This window comes from Erythrolamprus reginae, chromosome 10 (genome assembly GCF_031021105.1).
Source record: "Erythrolamprus reginae isolate rEryReg1 chromosome 10, rEryReg1.hap1, whole genome shotgun sequence".
Lineage (NCBI taxonomy): Eukaryota > Metazoa > Chordata > Lepidosauria > Squamata > Dipsadidae > Erythrolamprus > Erythrolamprus reginae.
The window spans coordinates 7,121,801-7,135,843 of record NC_091959.1 but is presented as its reverse complement, the minus strand read 5'-3'; the positions used below and the strand labels follow the sequence as shown (position 1 = coordinate 7,135,843).

Genomic DNA, 14,043 nt, shown 5'->3' with positions numbered 1-14,043 from the left:
GGGGGCAATATACACTACTCAAAAAAAATAAAGGGAACACTTAACACAATGCAACTCCAAGTAAATCAAACTTCTGTGAAATCAAACTGATTGACAATCAATTTCGCACGCTGTTGTGCACATTCAGCTTTGTACAGAACGAAGTAGAAATTAGATAGGGAAATCTAAAAAAAATCTATTGAAGAGAAAGCAGGTAGGAGGAGAAAAGGGTTTGAAGAAGGAGGGAGTGTGCAAGAAAGAATAGCTAGAGGGATAGATTACTGTTGGTCAAAAGGGAGTGAATCAATTAATTCATTAAGATTTCGGCTTATGAAACAAAGAATAATTTGGAATTATGTGTATGTAATATCGAAAGGTATATACAGGTTAGATTTGTAAAATTTGTATGTGGAGGTGAAGAAAAATAAAAAAAGTTTTAAAAATAAGATCTATACTGCTCAAAAAAAATAAAGGGAACCTTCAAATAACACATCCTAGATCTAAATGAATGAAAATACAGTGATCCCCCGGTTATTGCGTCCCCGACCATTGCGAACAGGGTAATTTGCGATTTTTCAACCCGGAAGTCAAAATACCATCTACGCATGCGTGCCCTTTTTTTCTATGGGCACGCATGCGTAGATGGCAACCGGGAGATCAGCTGCTGGGCGGCTTCCCTGGGTCTTCCCCCTCTTGCTGGCATCAGCGAGGAGTTTCCCCACCGCCCACGCAAACTCCTCGCTGCCGCTCGCCCGCCCTTCGCCTGCCCACGCCGTTCGCTCCCCCTCTTGCTGGCGGGAGGGCGAGAAGCCCTCAGCACCCGCTCGCCCGCCCTTCGCCCTGGCGGAGAAATTCCAGCCCCCACCTGGTCCCGCCCGATCCTCCTCCCTGAGGCAGCTCGCCCTCCCATGGCCGCTTCCTCCACCCTCCATCGCAAGCCCTCGCCACCACAGCCAACGCGCGCTGCGATCTTCAAGCCCGGCTCCTTTCGGCCCAGCATCCTGGGCCAAGCAGCTGCCTTCCGTGACTGAGCCTGGCTGGCCCGGAAGATCGTAGCGCGCGTTGGCTGCAGCGGCGAGCGAAGCCAAGCCGGCAGCAATGTCGCCGCCGCTGCAGCCAACGCGCGCTACGATCTTCCGGGCCAGCCAGGCTCAGTGACGGAAGGCAGCCGCTTGGCCCGGGATGCTGGGCTGAGAGGAGCCGGGCTTGATCCGCTGAGCCTGGCTGGCCCGGAAGATCGTAGCGCGCGTTGGCTGCAGCGGCGGCGACATTGCTGCCGGCTTGGCTTGGCTCGCTCGCCGCTGAGGAGCCGAAGATTGGGGGCGGCGCGGCTCTTTTAAAACATCGCCGCCGACATGGGGGGCTTGCTAGCACCCCCCCAAACCCTGGTTGGGGGTTCGGGGGGGTGCTAGCGAGCCCCCCATGTCGGCGGCGATGTTTTAAAAGAGCCGCGCCGCCCCCCAATCTTCGGCTCCTCGCTAGCGCTGCGGAAGTTTAAAACACCATCTGCACATGCGCAGATGGTGTTTTTACTTCCGCAGCGCTACTTCGCGAAAACCCGCTCGTTGCGGGGGGTCCTGGAACGGAACCCTCGCAACGAGCGGGGGATCACTGTATTCTCATTGAATACTTTGTTCTGTGCAAAGTTCAATGCGCACAACAGCAGGTGAAATTGATTGTCCATCAGTGTTGCCTCCTAAGTGGACAGTTGGATTTTATAGAAGTTTGATTTACTTGGAGTTATATTGTTCAAGCTTCAAGTTTCAAGTTTTATTGGATTTATATGCCGCCCCTCTCCGAAACCTCGGGGCGGCTAACAGCAATCATAAACAGTATACAATAATAATCCAATACTAAAAGCGAATTAAAAACCCCTTAATATACAAAACCAAACATACATACAAACATACCATGCATACAATTGTAACGGCCTAGGGGGAGAAGAAATCTCAATTCCCCCATGCCTGGCGGCAGAGGTGGGTTTTAAGCAGCTTACGAAAGGCAAGGAGGATGGGGGCAATTCTAATTTCTGGGGGGAGTTGGTTCCAGAGGGCCGGGGCCGCCACAGAGAAGGCTCTTCCCCGGGGTCCCACCAAGCGGCATTGTTTAGTTGACGGGACCCGGAGAAGACCCACTCTGTGGGACCTAACTGGTAGCTGGGATTCGTGTAGTAGAAGGCGGTCCCGGAGGTAATCTGGTCCGGTGCCATGAAGGGCTTTATAGGTCATAACCATTGTGTAATTGTGTTGTTTAAGTGTTCCCTTTATTTTTTTTTGAGCAGTGTATTTCAAAAAGGGGCTTGCAGTCACTTTGTCGCCTTTAATAGGACCAAGAAAGAGCCTGCTCACAATTGTGGAAGAAGTCTACAAAAGACGCCTGCTCCTCCGCTCTCAATCCGCACGCTCTCTTAATTTGTGCATTGTGTTCTCTGTCTCCTTGTCCAGTTGGTGGCTGGAAGCGTGGTGATGGCCTTCGAGGAAGTCTGCCCCGAGCGCATTGACCTTATTCACAAGAATTACCGCAAGTTGTGCAACCTGCTGATTGACGTAGAGGAATGGGGCCAAGTGGTGATCATAAACATGCTAACCCGCTACGCCCGCACCCAGTTCCTCAGCCCCAACCTGAACGTGAGTCAAGGAGCAGTTGGCAAAGAGGTTCACAGGGCGGTCAAAACCCGATTTCATCGAGGGCCACGTCTGGGTTGTGTTTGACCTTGGCGGGCTGGGCGTGGCTGTGGCTGAGGTGGGCGGGGCCAGCTCGCTGTCACTTGTCGAGGTTCTGTTTTCAGCCACGATGTTCCCCGGTTCTCTGCCAGCAAAAATGGAGCTCAGTTGGGTTTGTGCGGCCTGCCCCGGTTCTGTTTTTGCTGGCAGAGGGCTGCAGGAGGCCATTACAGACGAAAACAGAGCTCGGGAGGGCTGTGCAGAGGCAGCACAGGTCAGTTCTTTGCTGTTTCCAGGGCAGCCCTGTGGGCTGGATTCAGCCTCCAGGCTTTGCGTTTGTTTATCTGTCTGTCTGTCTGTCTATCTATCATCTATCTATCATCTATCTATCATCTATCTATCTATCTATCTATCTCTCTCTCTCTCTCTCTCTCTCTCTCTCTATCTGTCTTCTATCTATCTATCTATCTGTCTATCTATCTATCTATCTATCTATCTATCAGCTATCTATCTTTCTATCTCTATCTATCTATCTATCGTTCTGAATCTCTTTTTCTTTTTTTAAAAAATAATTATTAAGTTTCTACATATAAAAATAGAAAGCGGTGAAAGTTATGTGCCGGTGCCTGGAGGCTGTTGGGGCCTGGATGGGTGTCAACAGACTCAAACTCAACCCGGATAAGACGGAGTGGCTGTGGGTTTTGCCTCCCAAGGACAATCCCACCGGTCCGTCCATTACCCTGGGGGGGGAATTATTGACCCCCTCAGAGAGGGTCCGCAACTTGGGCGTCCTCCTCGATCCACAGCTCACATTAGAAAACCATCTCTCAGCTGTGGCGAGGGGGGCGTTTGCCCAGGTTCGCCTGGTGCACCAGTTGCGGCCCTATCTGGACCGGGACTCATTGCTCACAGTCACTCATGCCCTCATCACCTCGAGGTTCGACTACTGTAATGCTCTCTACATGGGGCTACCTTTGAAAAGTGTTCGGAAACTTCAGATCGTGCAAAATGCAGCTGCGAGAGCAATCATGGGCTCCTCTAAATATGCCCATGTTTCACCATCACTCAGCAGTCTGCATTGGCTGCCGATCAATTTCCGGTCACAATTCAAAGTGTTGGTTATGACCTTTAAAGCCCTTCATGGCATTGGACCAGAATATCTCCGAGACCGCCTCCTGCCGCACGAATCCCAGCGACCGATTAGATCCCACAGAGTGGGCCTTCTCCGGGTCCCGTCAACTAAACAATGTCGGTTGGCGGGCCCCAGGGGAAGAGCCTTCTCTGTGGCGGCACCGACTCTCTGGAACCAACTCCCCCCGGAGATTAGAACTGCCCCTACTCTTCCTGCCTTCCGTAAACTCCTTAAAACCCACCTTTGCCGTCAGGCATGGGGGAACTGAAACATCTCCCCCTGGGCATGTTTAATTTATACATGGTATGCTTGTGTGTGTGTTTTGTTAGTATATGGGGCTCTTTTTTAATCTTAAATACTTTAATTAATTGGATTATTTATGATTTGTTGCACTTGTTGTGAGCCGCCCCGAGTCTTCAGAGAGGGGCGGCATACAAATCCAAATAATAAATAAATAAACAAACAAATAAAGAAAGAAAGAAAGAAAGAAAGAAAGAAAAGAAAAGAAAAACAATTTAAGCAAACCCAGAACATACAGAGAAAAAAAGAAAGAAAATGAACAGACAGATGAACATATAAACTTAAACAACCTATAAAACATTCAGTTTCAGTGGTGTTCTATACATGCACATAGATGAATCTCTTTTTTCAGCGATTTAGCGCTGGAGAAAAGGTTATGGAGAAATCAACAACCGGTTATTTACATTCCCTGAATCTTTCTCCCTTAAAACATCCAGCCGTAACACTGTCAGGGTGATGGGGGTCAGAGTTATTAGCTGTGAGAACTTGAACCGTCCACATTTCACAAGGGCACCCCACCTGTCTTTGCGCAAAACCTGCCCCAGCCCAGGACCTTGTTACGTTCTTAGAACAGGATGCCCCAGTTCGCACCACATGTTCGACTTGACTAGAATAGCTGGTGATTGCAAGGAGCACACAATTGTCTTTGTATATGCGTGGTGAGTCAGACCATCCCTATTGAACCATAATGTGATTTTATTTGTTCTTGGGAGTATAACGTATTATGCAAAGTAAAGCCATTTTATTTCACATAATGATGGGAACTAAATCAGACGGGTCGGGTTTATGGCTTAATAAGCCCAACTAATGGAGCGATGTAGAAGTTGCTTGAAGATTCGGGGGCGGAGGGGGGAAAAAGGTCCCCACACTTTAACCTCAAATGCCTTTTGTTGCTTTCTGACGGACAGGAATCTCTCCTGGAGGAGACCGCTGAGAAAACCTTCTACGGATCCGAAGAAGAAGACGCCAAAGACGACAAGGCCAAGTCAACCCCCTTGGCGAAGCGCAAGCCTTACGTGATGGATCCTGACCATCGGTTACTACTGCGCAACACCAAACCCCTGTTGCAAAGCCGCAATGCTGCGGTGAGCTTTTGTGTTGGGGTTGGGGGAGCGGGAACTACGCAAGGGCGTTCTCCACGTGTGGCCTTCAAAATTTTACCCCTATTGGTTCTGTGGGTGTAGCCAGGTGGGCGTGCCCAAGCCACACCCACCAAGCCACGCCCACAAAACCAACATCAAAGTTTGGCCATGTTTTCTAGCATTCAACCTGGCTGCTTCTTGCCTCCTTTATAGGTGTTGGCTATCACCTCTAAATCCCTACATGGCTTAGGACCAGACTATTTACAGGACTGTCTCCTGCCATATAGAATAGAATAGAATAGAATAGAATTTTTATTGGCCAAGTGTGATTGGACACACAAGGAATTTGTCTTGGTGCAGATGCTCTCAGCATACATAAAATAAAATATACATTTGTCAAGAATCATGTGGTACAATAATGATTGTCATAGGGGTCAAATAAGCAATGAAGAAGCAATATTAATAAAAATCTTAGGATATAAGCAACAAATTACAGTCATACAGTCAACATGGGAGTAAATGGGTGATAGGAATGATGAGAAAAACTAGTAGAATAGAAGTGCAGATTTAGTAGAAAGTCTGACAGTGTTGAGGGAATTATTTGTTTAGTAGAGTGATGGCGTTCGGAAAAAAACTGTTCTTGTGTCTAGTTGTCTTGGTGTGCAGTGCTCTGTAGCGACTTTTTGAGGGTAGGAGTTGAAACAATTTGTGTCCAGGATGTGAGGGGTCAGTAAATATTTTTCCCACCCTCTTTTTGACTCTTGCAGTCTACAGGTCCTCAATGGAAGGCAGGTTGGCAGCAATATACCTCCCAGAGACCAATTAGATCCCATAGACCCTGGCCTTTTGTTTTCTTATTGGTCTTCCGTCCACCACAAGATTCCTTGCATTTGTGGACTTTGGACAGTCTGTGTTGAGCTGAGAGCCTTGTTTCATTTTCTTGAATACCGCAAGCAAATGACCATCTTAGTGGTTCTACCAGCTTGTGTCACAATGACCTTCTCTTGTTTTTCATTTTTTTAAAAAAATAATAATTTTTATTGAAATATTTGAATTAAACACAAAACATAAATAACATTGAAAACATACAATATAACACACAAAAAGACAAGGAGAAAAGAAGAGAGAAAAGAGACAAAAAACAAAAAGAAAAATAGAGAGAGAAAAAGAAAGAGATAAACGGGGGGAAAATGCATCACTTAATTGATCAATTTGTACATATCCATTAAACACAACGAATAATTAATTAATTCACCGGCTATTATGCACGGTAACATAAAAAATAAAACATAGTTTCGGTTATTTACTTAATTGACATGTTTGTTATACTTTCAACCACCTATAATCAATCAAAGGTATAATAACACATTTCATATACATCAAATACTTTATTTATCTCTAAGAATTAATTAGTTATGTAAGTTCCTCCTTTTTATTTTACATCTACTTCCTATATTCTCTTGTTTTTTAGGTGGTGATGTCAGTGGCTCAGCTCTACTTCCATCTAGCTCCCAAGGCTGAAGTTGGGGTCATTGCGAAGGCCCTGGTGCGCCTCCTGAGAAGCCACAGGTCTGCGGACGCCTCCTTCCCACTTTCATTTTTTCCCCCTGACCTTCTTTCAGAAAAGCGACCAAAACAGGGCATTTCGGCCGCTTTCCAACAACTCTTGATTGCCTGTTGTTTTGTCACAATGTTTGGAACCTGGTGGTCCCTTAGAAGGGACCAAATGTTATTGTGTAAGATGGCTCTTTTTCAATGTCAGTTGTTATTTTGTCCTCCCCGCAAGATTCCATTCCATCCACTTTTCCCCTATTTTCCACCTCCTTCCTTCCTTCCTTCATAAAATGAGGACCCAGATTGTTGGGGGCAAGTGTCTGACTCTGTAAACCACTTAGAGAGGGCTGTAAAAGCACTAGGAAGTGGAATATAAGTCTAAGTGCTATTACTATTCCTTCCTTCCTTCCCCCCTCCCTTCCTTCCTTCCTTCCTTCGTAAAATGAGGACCCAGATTGTTGGGGGCAAGAGGCTGACTCTGTAAATCACTTAGAGAGGGCTGTAAAAGCACTACAAAGCGGTATATAGGTCTAAGTGCTATTGCTATTCCTTCCTTCCTTCCTTCCTTCCTTCCTTCCTTCCTTCCTTCCTTCCTTCCTTCCTTCCTTCGTAAAATGAGGACCCAGATTGTTGGGGGCAAGAGGCTGACTCTGTAAATCACTTAGAGAGGGCTGTAAAAGCACTACAAAGCGGTATATAGGTCTAAGTGCTATTGCTATTCCTTCCTTCCTTCCTTCCTTCCTTCCTTCCTTCCTTCCTTCCTTCGTAAAATGAAGACCCAGATTTTGGGGGGCAAGAGAATGAAACATAGAAACATAGAAGTCTGACGGCAGAAAAAGACCTCATGGTCCATCTAGTCTAATGACTCTGTAAACCGCTTACAGAGGGCTGTCAAGCGCTATAGCCATCAGTTTAATACTTTTTCCCATCAAACTAGTGCTATGGTACACAGGTATTCCAACTCCTATCTGCTGCCTAGAAATGGGAGTTGTAATTCCATCACTTCTGGAGAACTATTGCTGGAAGAAAGCAGATAGCCCCTAAAATTCTTGTACAAACTCAGGTTGACCCTATTTTTGGTGGTAGCGGATCCCAAGACAGTCCAACCTGATAAATGTCTACGGAAAGGGGCGGCATACAAATCTAATAAATAAATAAATAAAATAAAATGACTGTCTGTCTTGCAGTGAGGTTCAATACGTGGTGCTTCAAAACGTGGCCACCATGTCCATCAAGCGTAGGGTAAGTGCCTCTTTTCTTTTCTAGGTGGGAATAATTCATATAATGTGGGTTTTATGGAGGTCTGTCACGTTCCACTTATTCCATTTGTCAAAGAGGGAACAATTATAAATCCCGAAGAGAATCTTTTTTGACTTCTAGAAAACCCCGAGAATCTTACAGAATTTTTAAACTGAATCTGTTTCTCTCTCCTCCCACTCCTCTTCCTCCCTACTCCTTTTCTTCCTCTTCCCCTTCTTCTTCTTCCTCCTCCTCTTCTTCCTCTTCTTCCTCTTCTTCTTCTTCTCCTCCTCCTCCTCCTCTTCCCCCTCCTCTTCCCCCTCCTCTTCCTCCTCCTTCTTCTTCCTCCTCCTCTTCTTCTTCTTCCTCTTCTTCCTCTTCTTCTTCTTCCTCTTCCTCTTCTTCTTCCTCTTCTTCCCTCTCCTTCTTCTTCCTCTTCTTCCCCCTCCTTCTTCTTCTCTCTCTCTCTCTAGGGAATGTTTGAGCCCTACCTCAAAAGCTTCTACATCCGATCAACTGATCCCACCCAGATTAAGATCCTGAAGGTATATTTATTAGATGTTCGGATATCCCATACTCCAAAAATATATCTATTTCCAAGTGACACATTTTTTTCCCTTTTCAATATCAAAAACTACCAAAAACTAAAGCAGAGATGAAAAAAAAGACATTAAAAGTGAAAGATTGACAATATTGTATGTTAATAGTGTTAATCTATGATGGAAATTATATATGGTACAAAGCCCTAATGTGACTTCTTTAAACTAATCCTAAACTGATGGATTGACCCTGCTCTGTTCATTAGTAAACCATGGTTTACTGAATGTTGCATCTGAAACAGGTCAAATTGCTTATAGAACCATGGCTTAAGGTTTTTTGGTGTCCTTTCAAAAAGCAGACTATATCTAATAAGAGATGCATAGTTATACGCTAGCTGAAAACCTAACAAGAGTTTTACCCCTATGTTTATTATTTAGGAGAAAAACAAAGAAAAGGGAAAACTTTGTAATATTCCCCAACACACATAATTGACTGTTTTATTTTTATTTTAAGGACAGCTAGCAAAATCTATTTCATTTCTCCAATTACTTTCAATTTTGCTGTGCCCTAATAGAGGGCCAGTCTTTACTTTACTTGGCTTAACTCATAAATTATTTCCTTGCATTTCTGCCTGCTCAAAGGAGCAGTGATCCTAAAAGACATTTAAACTTCACCTGTTCTCCCCAGAATTTTATTTACTGGGCATAACTAATCAGAAATATAAGAAAGAAATTCTACATCATTCATATTTTGACAGCGGCCAGAATAGTGTATGCGCAAAATTGGAAAGGGGAAAACATTCCCAAAGAAGAGGAGGTTATTAAGAAAATATTAGACTGCGCTGAAATGGATATGATGACAAGACGGTTAAAAGACCAAGAGGAAACAGAATTTTATGAGATATGGAACAAAGTGTATATGTGGATAAATAAGAAGAAAAACTAAAAGTAAAAAGAATAAGAGAATTGTATAAGTAGGGATATGATTTAAAAGTTATGTTAGAATTAGTTTATATATGAAGACTTACTATATAAGGTAAAACAAATTTATTCTTTTCATTTAAAGTAATGAGTTGATTTAAAGTGTTTTTAATGTACAGTGTTCCCTCGCTTTTCGCGGGGGATGCGTTCCGAGACCGCCCGCAAAAGTCGAATTTCCGCGAAGTAGAGATGCGGAAGTAAATACACTATTTTTGGCTATGAACAGTATCACAAGCCTTCCCTTAACACTTTAAATCCCTAAATTACCATTTCCCATTCCCTTAGCGACCATTTAGATGATTACTCACCATGTTGATTTATTAAAGTTTATTAAAAAAAATATTTATTAAAGGCAGACAAAAGTTTGGCAATGATATATGATGTCATTGGGTGGGAAAAACCGTGGTATAGGGAAAAAACCCACAAAGTATTTTTTAATTAATATTTTTGAAAAACCGTGGTATAGACTTTTCGTGAAGTTCGAACCCGCGAAAATCGAGGGAACACTGTATTCTTTTTTCTGTATTGAAATTTTACTTCTGGAATAAGCGGGGAAGATACAACCCCATTTCTATGTTAAATGTATGTTTGTCAGTTTTGTCTATTTTATGAAAATTAATAAAATTTATTGGGGAAAAAAATAAAATAAACTTCACCTGTTCTGCTTCCCCGCCCCCCCCCCCCCATCCTGCCAGCTGGAAGTTTTGACCAACCTGGCCAACGAAACCAACATTTCTACCATTTTGCGGGAATTTCAGGTAACATATAGAAACTTTTAGCCCAGGGCGATTTCCTACTTCAGGGTATAACATATAGAATAATTATCTATAAATGTTTGTTTCTTCTCCTCCCGCAGACCTATATCCGGAGCATGGATAAGGACTTTGTGGCAGCCACAATCCAGGCCATTGGGCGTTGCGCCACTAACATTGGCCGAGTGCGCGACACGTGTCTCAATGGGCTCGTTCAACTGCTCTCCAACCGAGATGGTGAGATCACGCTCTTGGAAATGATGTCTTGCAATAATGTGGACAAATCACAGAACGTGTGTGTGTGTGTGATTACGCTCCAAAAATGATGGAACCAGGTCAAAAAATGGATAAAAATGTGACGCAGACAATATTTTTGATGGATTGGTTGATTAAAATTGAAATCTTCTCCCCAACTCACACCAATGAAACTCTGGATGGCAAATATCCGTGATGGCGAACCTATGGCATTTATTTATTTATTTTATTTATTTATTTATTAGATTTGTATGCCGCCCCTCTCCGTAGACTCGGGGCGGCTCACAGCATACAATAAAACAATTCATAACAAATCTAATATATTTTAAAAAACATTAAAAAAACCCATTATTAAAGCAGACATACACACAAACATATCATACATAAATTGTATAGACCCGGCGCGGGGAGGGATGCCTCAATTCACTTCTTATTTGAGTCTTACAAATCTGTTGAGCTAATTGTTGCAAAAGGCAATTTTCTTATAATCCTTTAAGCCAATGTCTTTGTATTTTCTCTGTCTTACTTAGAACTGGTGGTGGCCGAGTCAGTTGTGGTCATTAAGAAACTTCTACAGATGCAGCCATCTCAACACAGTGAGATCATCAAGCATATGGCCAAGCTGACCGATAACATCCAGGTTTGAAGAAGAGGACTCTCCGGCCTCTACTTGGGTGGCAGGTGATGGACTGTGAGAGGATGAGGAAGGCCCAGATGTCCCTTTCCTTTGTGTATAGGTTCCCATGGCCCGGGCCAGCATCTTATGGTTGATTGGTGAATACTGTGAACATGTGCCCAAGATTGCCCCAGACGTCCTGCGGAAGATGGCCAAATCCTTCACCAGCGAGGAGGACATTGTGAAACTGCAGGTCATCAATCTGGCAGCCAAACTTTATCTGACCAACTCTAAGCAGGTAAGATTATCAGAGGGCGCATATTATTATTATTATTATTATTATTATTATTATTATTATTATTATTATTATTATTATTATTAATTAGATTTGTATGCTGCCCCTCTCCGTAGACTCGGGGCAGCTCACAACAGTGATAAAAACAATACATAATGACAAATCTAATAATTAGAATCTAAAATAACAATAGTACATTTAAAAAAATCTAAAAAGCAAGGAACCCCAATATAAAAAACATACATACAGTCATATCATGCACAAAAACTACATAGGCAGGGGGAGATGTCTCAGTTCCCCCACGCTTGACGACAGAGGTGGGTTTTAAGTAGTTTAGGTCTGTTGGCAAAGGTGCGTTTTTAAGGATTTATGAAAGGGCTTGGAGGGTGGGGGCAATACAAATCTCCAGGGGGAGTTGATTCCAGAGAGTCGGGGCTGCCAGGTGGCATTGCCTGGAGAAGGCCAACTCTGTGGGATCTGACCAGCTGCTGGATGTACGAGGCAGAAGACAGTCTTGCAAGTAATCTGGTCCCATGCCATGTAAGGCTTTAGAGGTCATAACCAACACTTTGAATTGCGTTCGGAGACCTATCGGCATCCAATGCAGCTCACATTTATATATGTCATTGAAATCAGCAGATATCTGGCGATTAGGTCCCACAGAGTCGGCCTTCTCCGGGTCCCGTCGACTAAACAATGTCGGCTGGTGGGACCCAGGGGAAGAGCCTTCTCTGTGGCGGCCCCGGCTCTCTGAATCAACTCCCCCTGGAGATTAGAACTGCCCCCACCCTCCTCGCCTATCGTAAGTCTTTGAAAACCCACTATGTCGCCAGGCATGGCGTAACTGATGGCGTAACTTGCTAATAACATTTACCGTATGTATGGTATGATTGGACTGTGTGGTTATTTAATGATAAGGGTTTTTCAGATAGAGTTTTTAATTATTGGATTTGTCATATATTGTTCACTATTGCTGTGAGCTGCCCCGAGTCTTCGGAGAAGGGCGGCATACAAATCTAATATATTATTATTATTATTATTATTATTACTATTATTATTATTATTATTATTATTTATTAGATTTGTATGCCGCCCCTCTCTGTAGACTCGGGGCGGCTTACAGCAATGATAAAAACAATATATAATAACAAATCTAATAGTTGGAATCTAAAATAACAATAATACATTTTAAAAAGTCTAAAAACAAGAAACCCCAATATATAAAAACATACATACAGTCACCATACACAAAAACTACATAGACAGGGGGAGATGTTTCAGTTCCCCCACGCTTGACGGCAGAGGTGGGTTTTAAGGAGTTTACGAAAGGCAAGGAGGGTGGGGGCAGTTCGAATCTCTGGAGGGAGCTGATTCCAGAGGGTCGGAGCCGCCACAGAGAAGGCTCTTCCCCTGGGTCCCGCCAAATGACATTGTTTAGTTGACGGGACCCGGAGGAGACCAACTCTGTGGGACCTAACCGGTCACTGGGATTCGTGCGGCAGAAGGCGGTCTCGTAGATGCCCTGGTCCGGTGCCATGAAGGGCTTTATAGGTAATGACCTATTATTATTATTATTATTATTATTATTATTATTATTATTATTATTATTAATTTATTATTATTTATTTATTTATTAATTATTATAATTATTTATTAATAATTATTTATTATTATTTTGGCCTGAGACTTTGCCAGGAGTTGTGCCCCATTTGAGACTGATCCATCATTTCCATCTTTTTTTGGTTCCCTGCCACATTGCTATGGCACCTACCCAGAGTAAGCTGCTGACCCAGTACGTGCTGAATTTGGCCAAGTATGACCAGAACTACGATATTCGGGACCGTGCCCGTTTCATCCGCCAGCTCATTGTACCCACGGAGAAAAGCGGTGCGCTCAGCAAGTACGCCAAGAAGCTTTTCCTGGCCCAAAAGCCTGCGCCCATTTTGGAGTCCTCTTTCAAAGGTGAGGCCTGGCTACGGACCAAACGTAGGGGAACTGTTGGAGGGCCATGGTGGCGTGGTCCTGCAAAACGGGGTGGACTTTGCCACTGTCTGAAATAAATTTATTTCTGAGGTTATATTACAATGCAAGAAAATGGTTTGTAACCATAGGAAGGGCTAATGTAAGCCATAATCAGTATTATTATTATTTATTATTATTATTATTATTATTTATTGGATTTGTATGCCGCCCCTCTCCGCAGACTCTGGGCGGCTAACAACAATGATAAAAAACAGCATGTAACAATCCAATTAATAAAACAACTAAAAACCCTTATTATAAAACCAAACATACACACAAACAAACATACCATGCATAACTTGTAATGGCCTAGTTGGAAGGAATATCTTAACTCCCTCATGCCTGGCGATAAAGGTGGGTCTTGAGTAATTTGCGAAAGACAAGGAGGGTGGGGGCCGTTCTAATCTCTGGGGGGAGTTGATTCCAGAGGGCTGGGGCCGCCACAGAGAAGGCTCTTCCCCTGGGGCCCGCCAAACGACATTGTTTGGTCGACGGGACCCGGAGAAGGCCAACTCTGTGGGACCTTATCGGCCGCTGGGATTCGTGCGGTAGAAGGCGGTTCCAGATGTATTCTGGCCCAATGCCATGTAGGGCTTTAAAGGTCGTTACCAACACTTTGAATTGTGACCGGAAA

At 43.8% G+C, this 14,043-nt stretch overlaps 1 protein-coding gene across 3 annotated transcripts in view; it reads left to right on the top strand.

Annotated features, from left to right (window-relative positions):
* Nucleotides 1-14,043, top strand: part of AP3B2 (adaptor related protein complex 3 subunit beta 2) — a 63,309-nt gene that overhangs the window by 27,096 nt on the left and 22,170 nt on the right. For all 3 annotated transcript variants that reach the window (XM_070762945.1, XM_070762944.1, XM_070762946.1), the window contains exons 7-16: nt 2,424-2,606; nt 4,983-5,159; nt 6,628-6,725; nt 7,898-7,952; nt 8,423-8,494; nt 10,165-10,227; nt 10,326-10,458; nt 11,007-11,116; nt 11,214-11,390; nt 13,163-13,349. In XM_070762945.1, the coding sequence (XP_070619046.1) occupies nt 2,424-2,606; nt 4,983-5,159; nt 6,628-6,725; nt 7,898-7,952; nt 8,423-8,494; nt 10,165-10,227; nt 10,326-10,458; nt 11,007-11,116; nt 11,214-11,390; nt 13,163-13,349 (1,255 nt within the window). The remainder of the gene's footprint in view (nt 1-2,423; nt 2,607-4,982; nt 5,160-6,627; nt 6,726-7,897; nt 7,953-8,422; nt 8,495-10,164; nt 10,228-10,325; nt 10,459-11,006; nt 11,117-11,213; nt 11,391-13,162; nt 13,350-14,043) is intronic.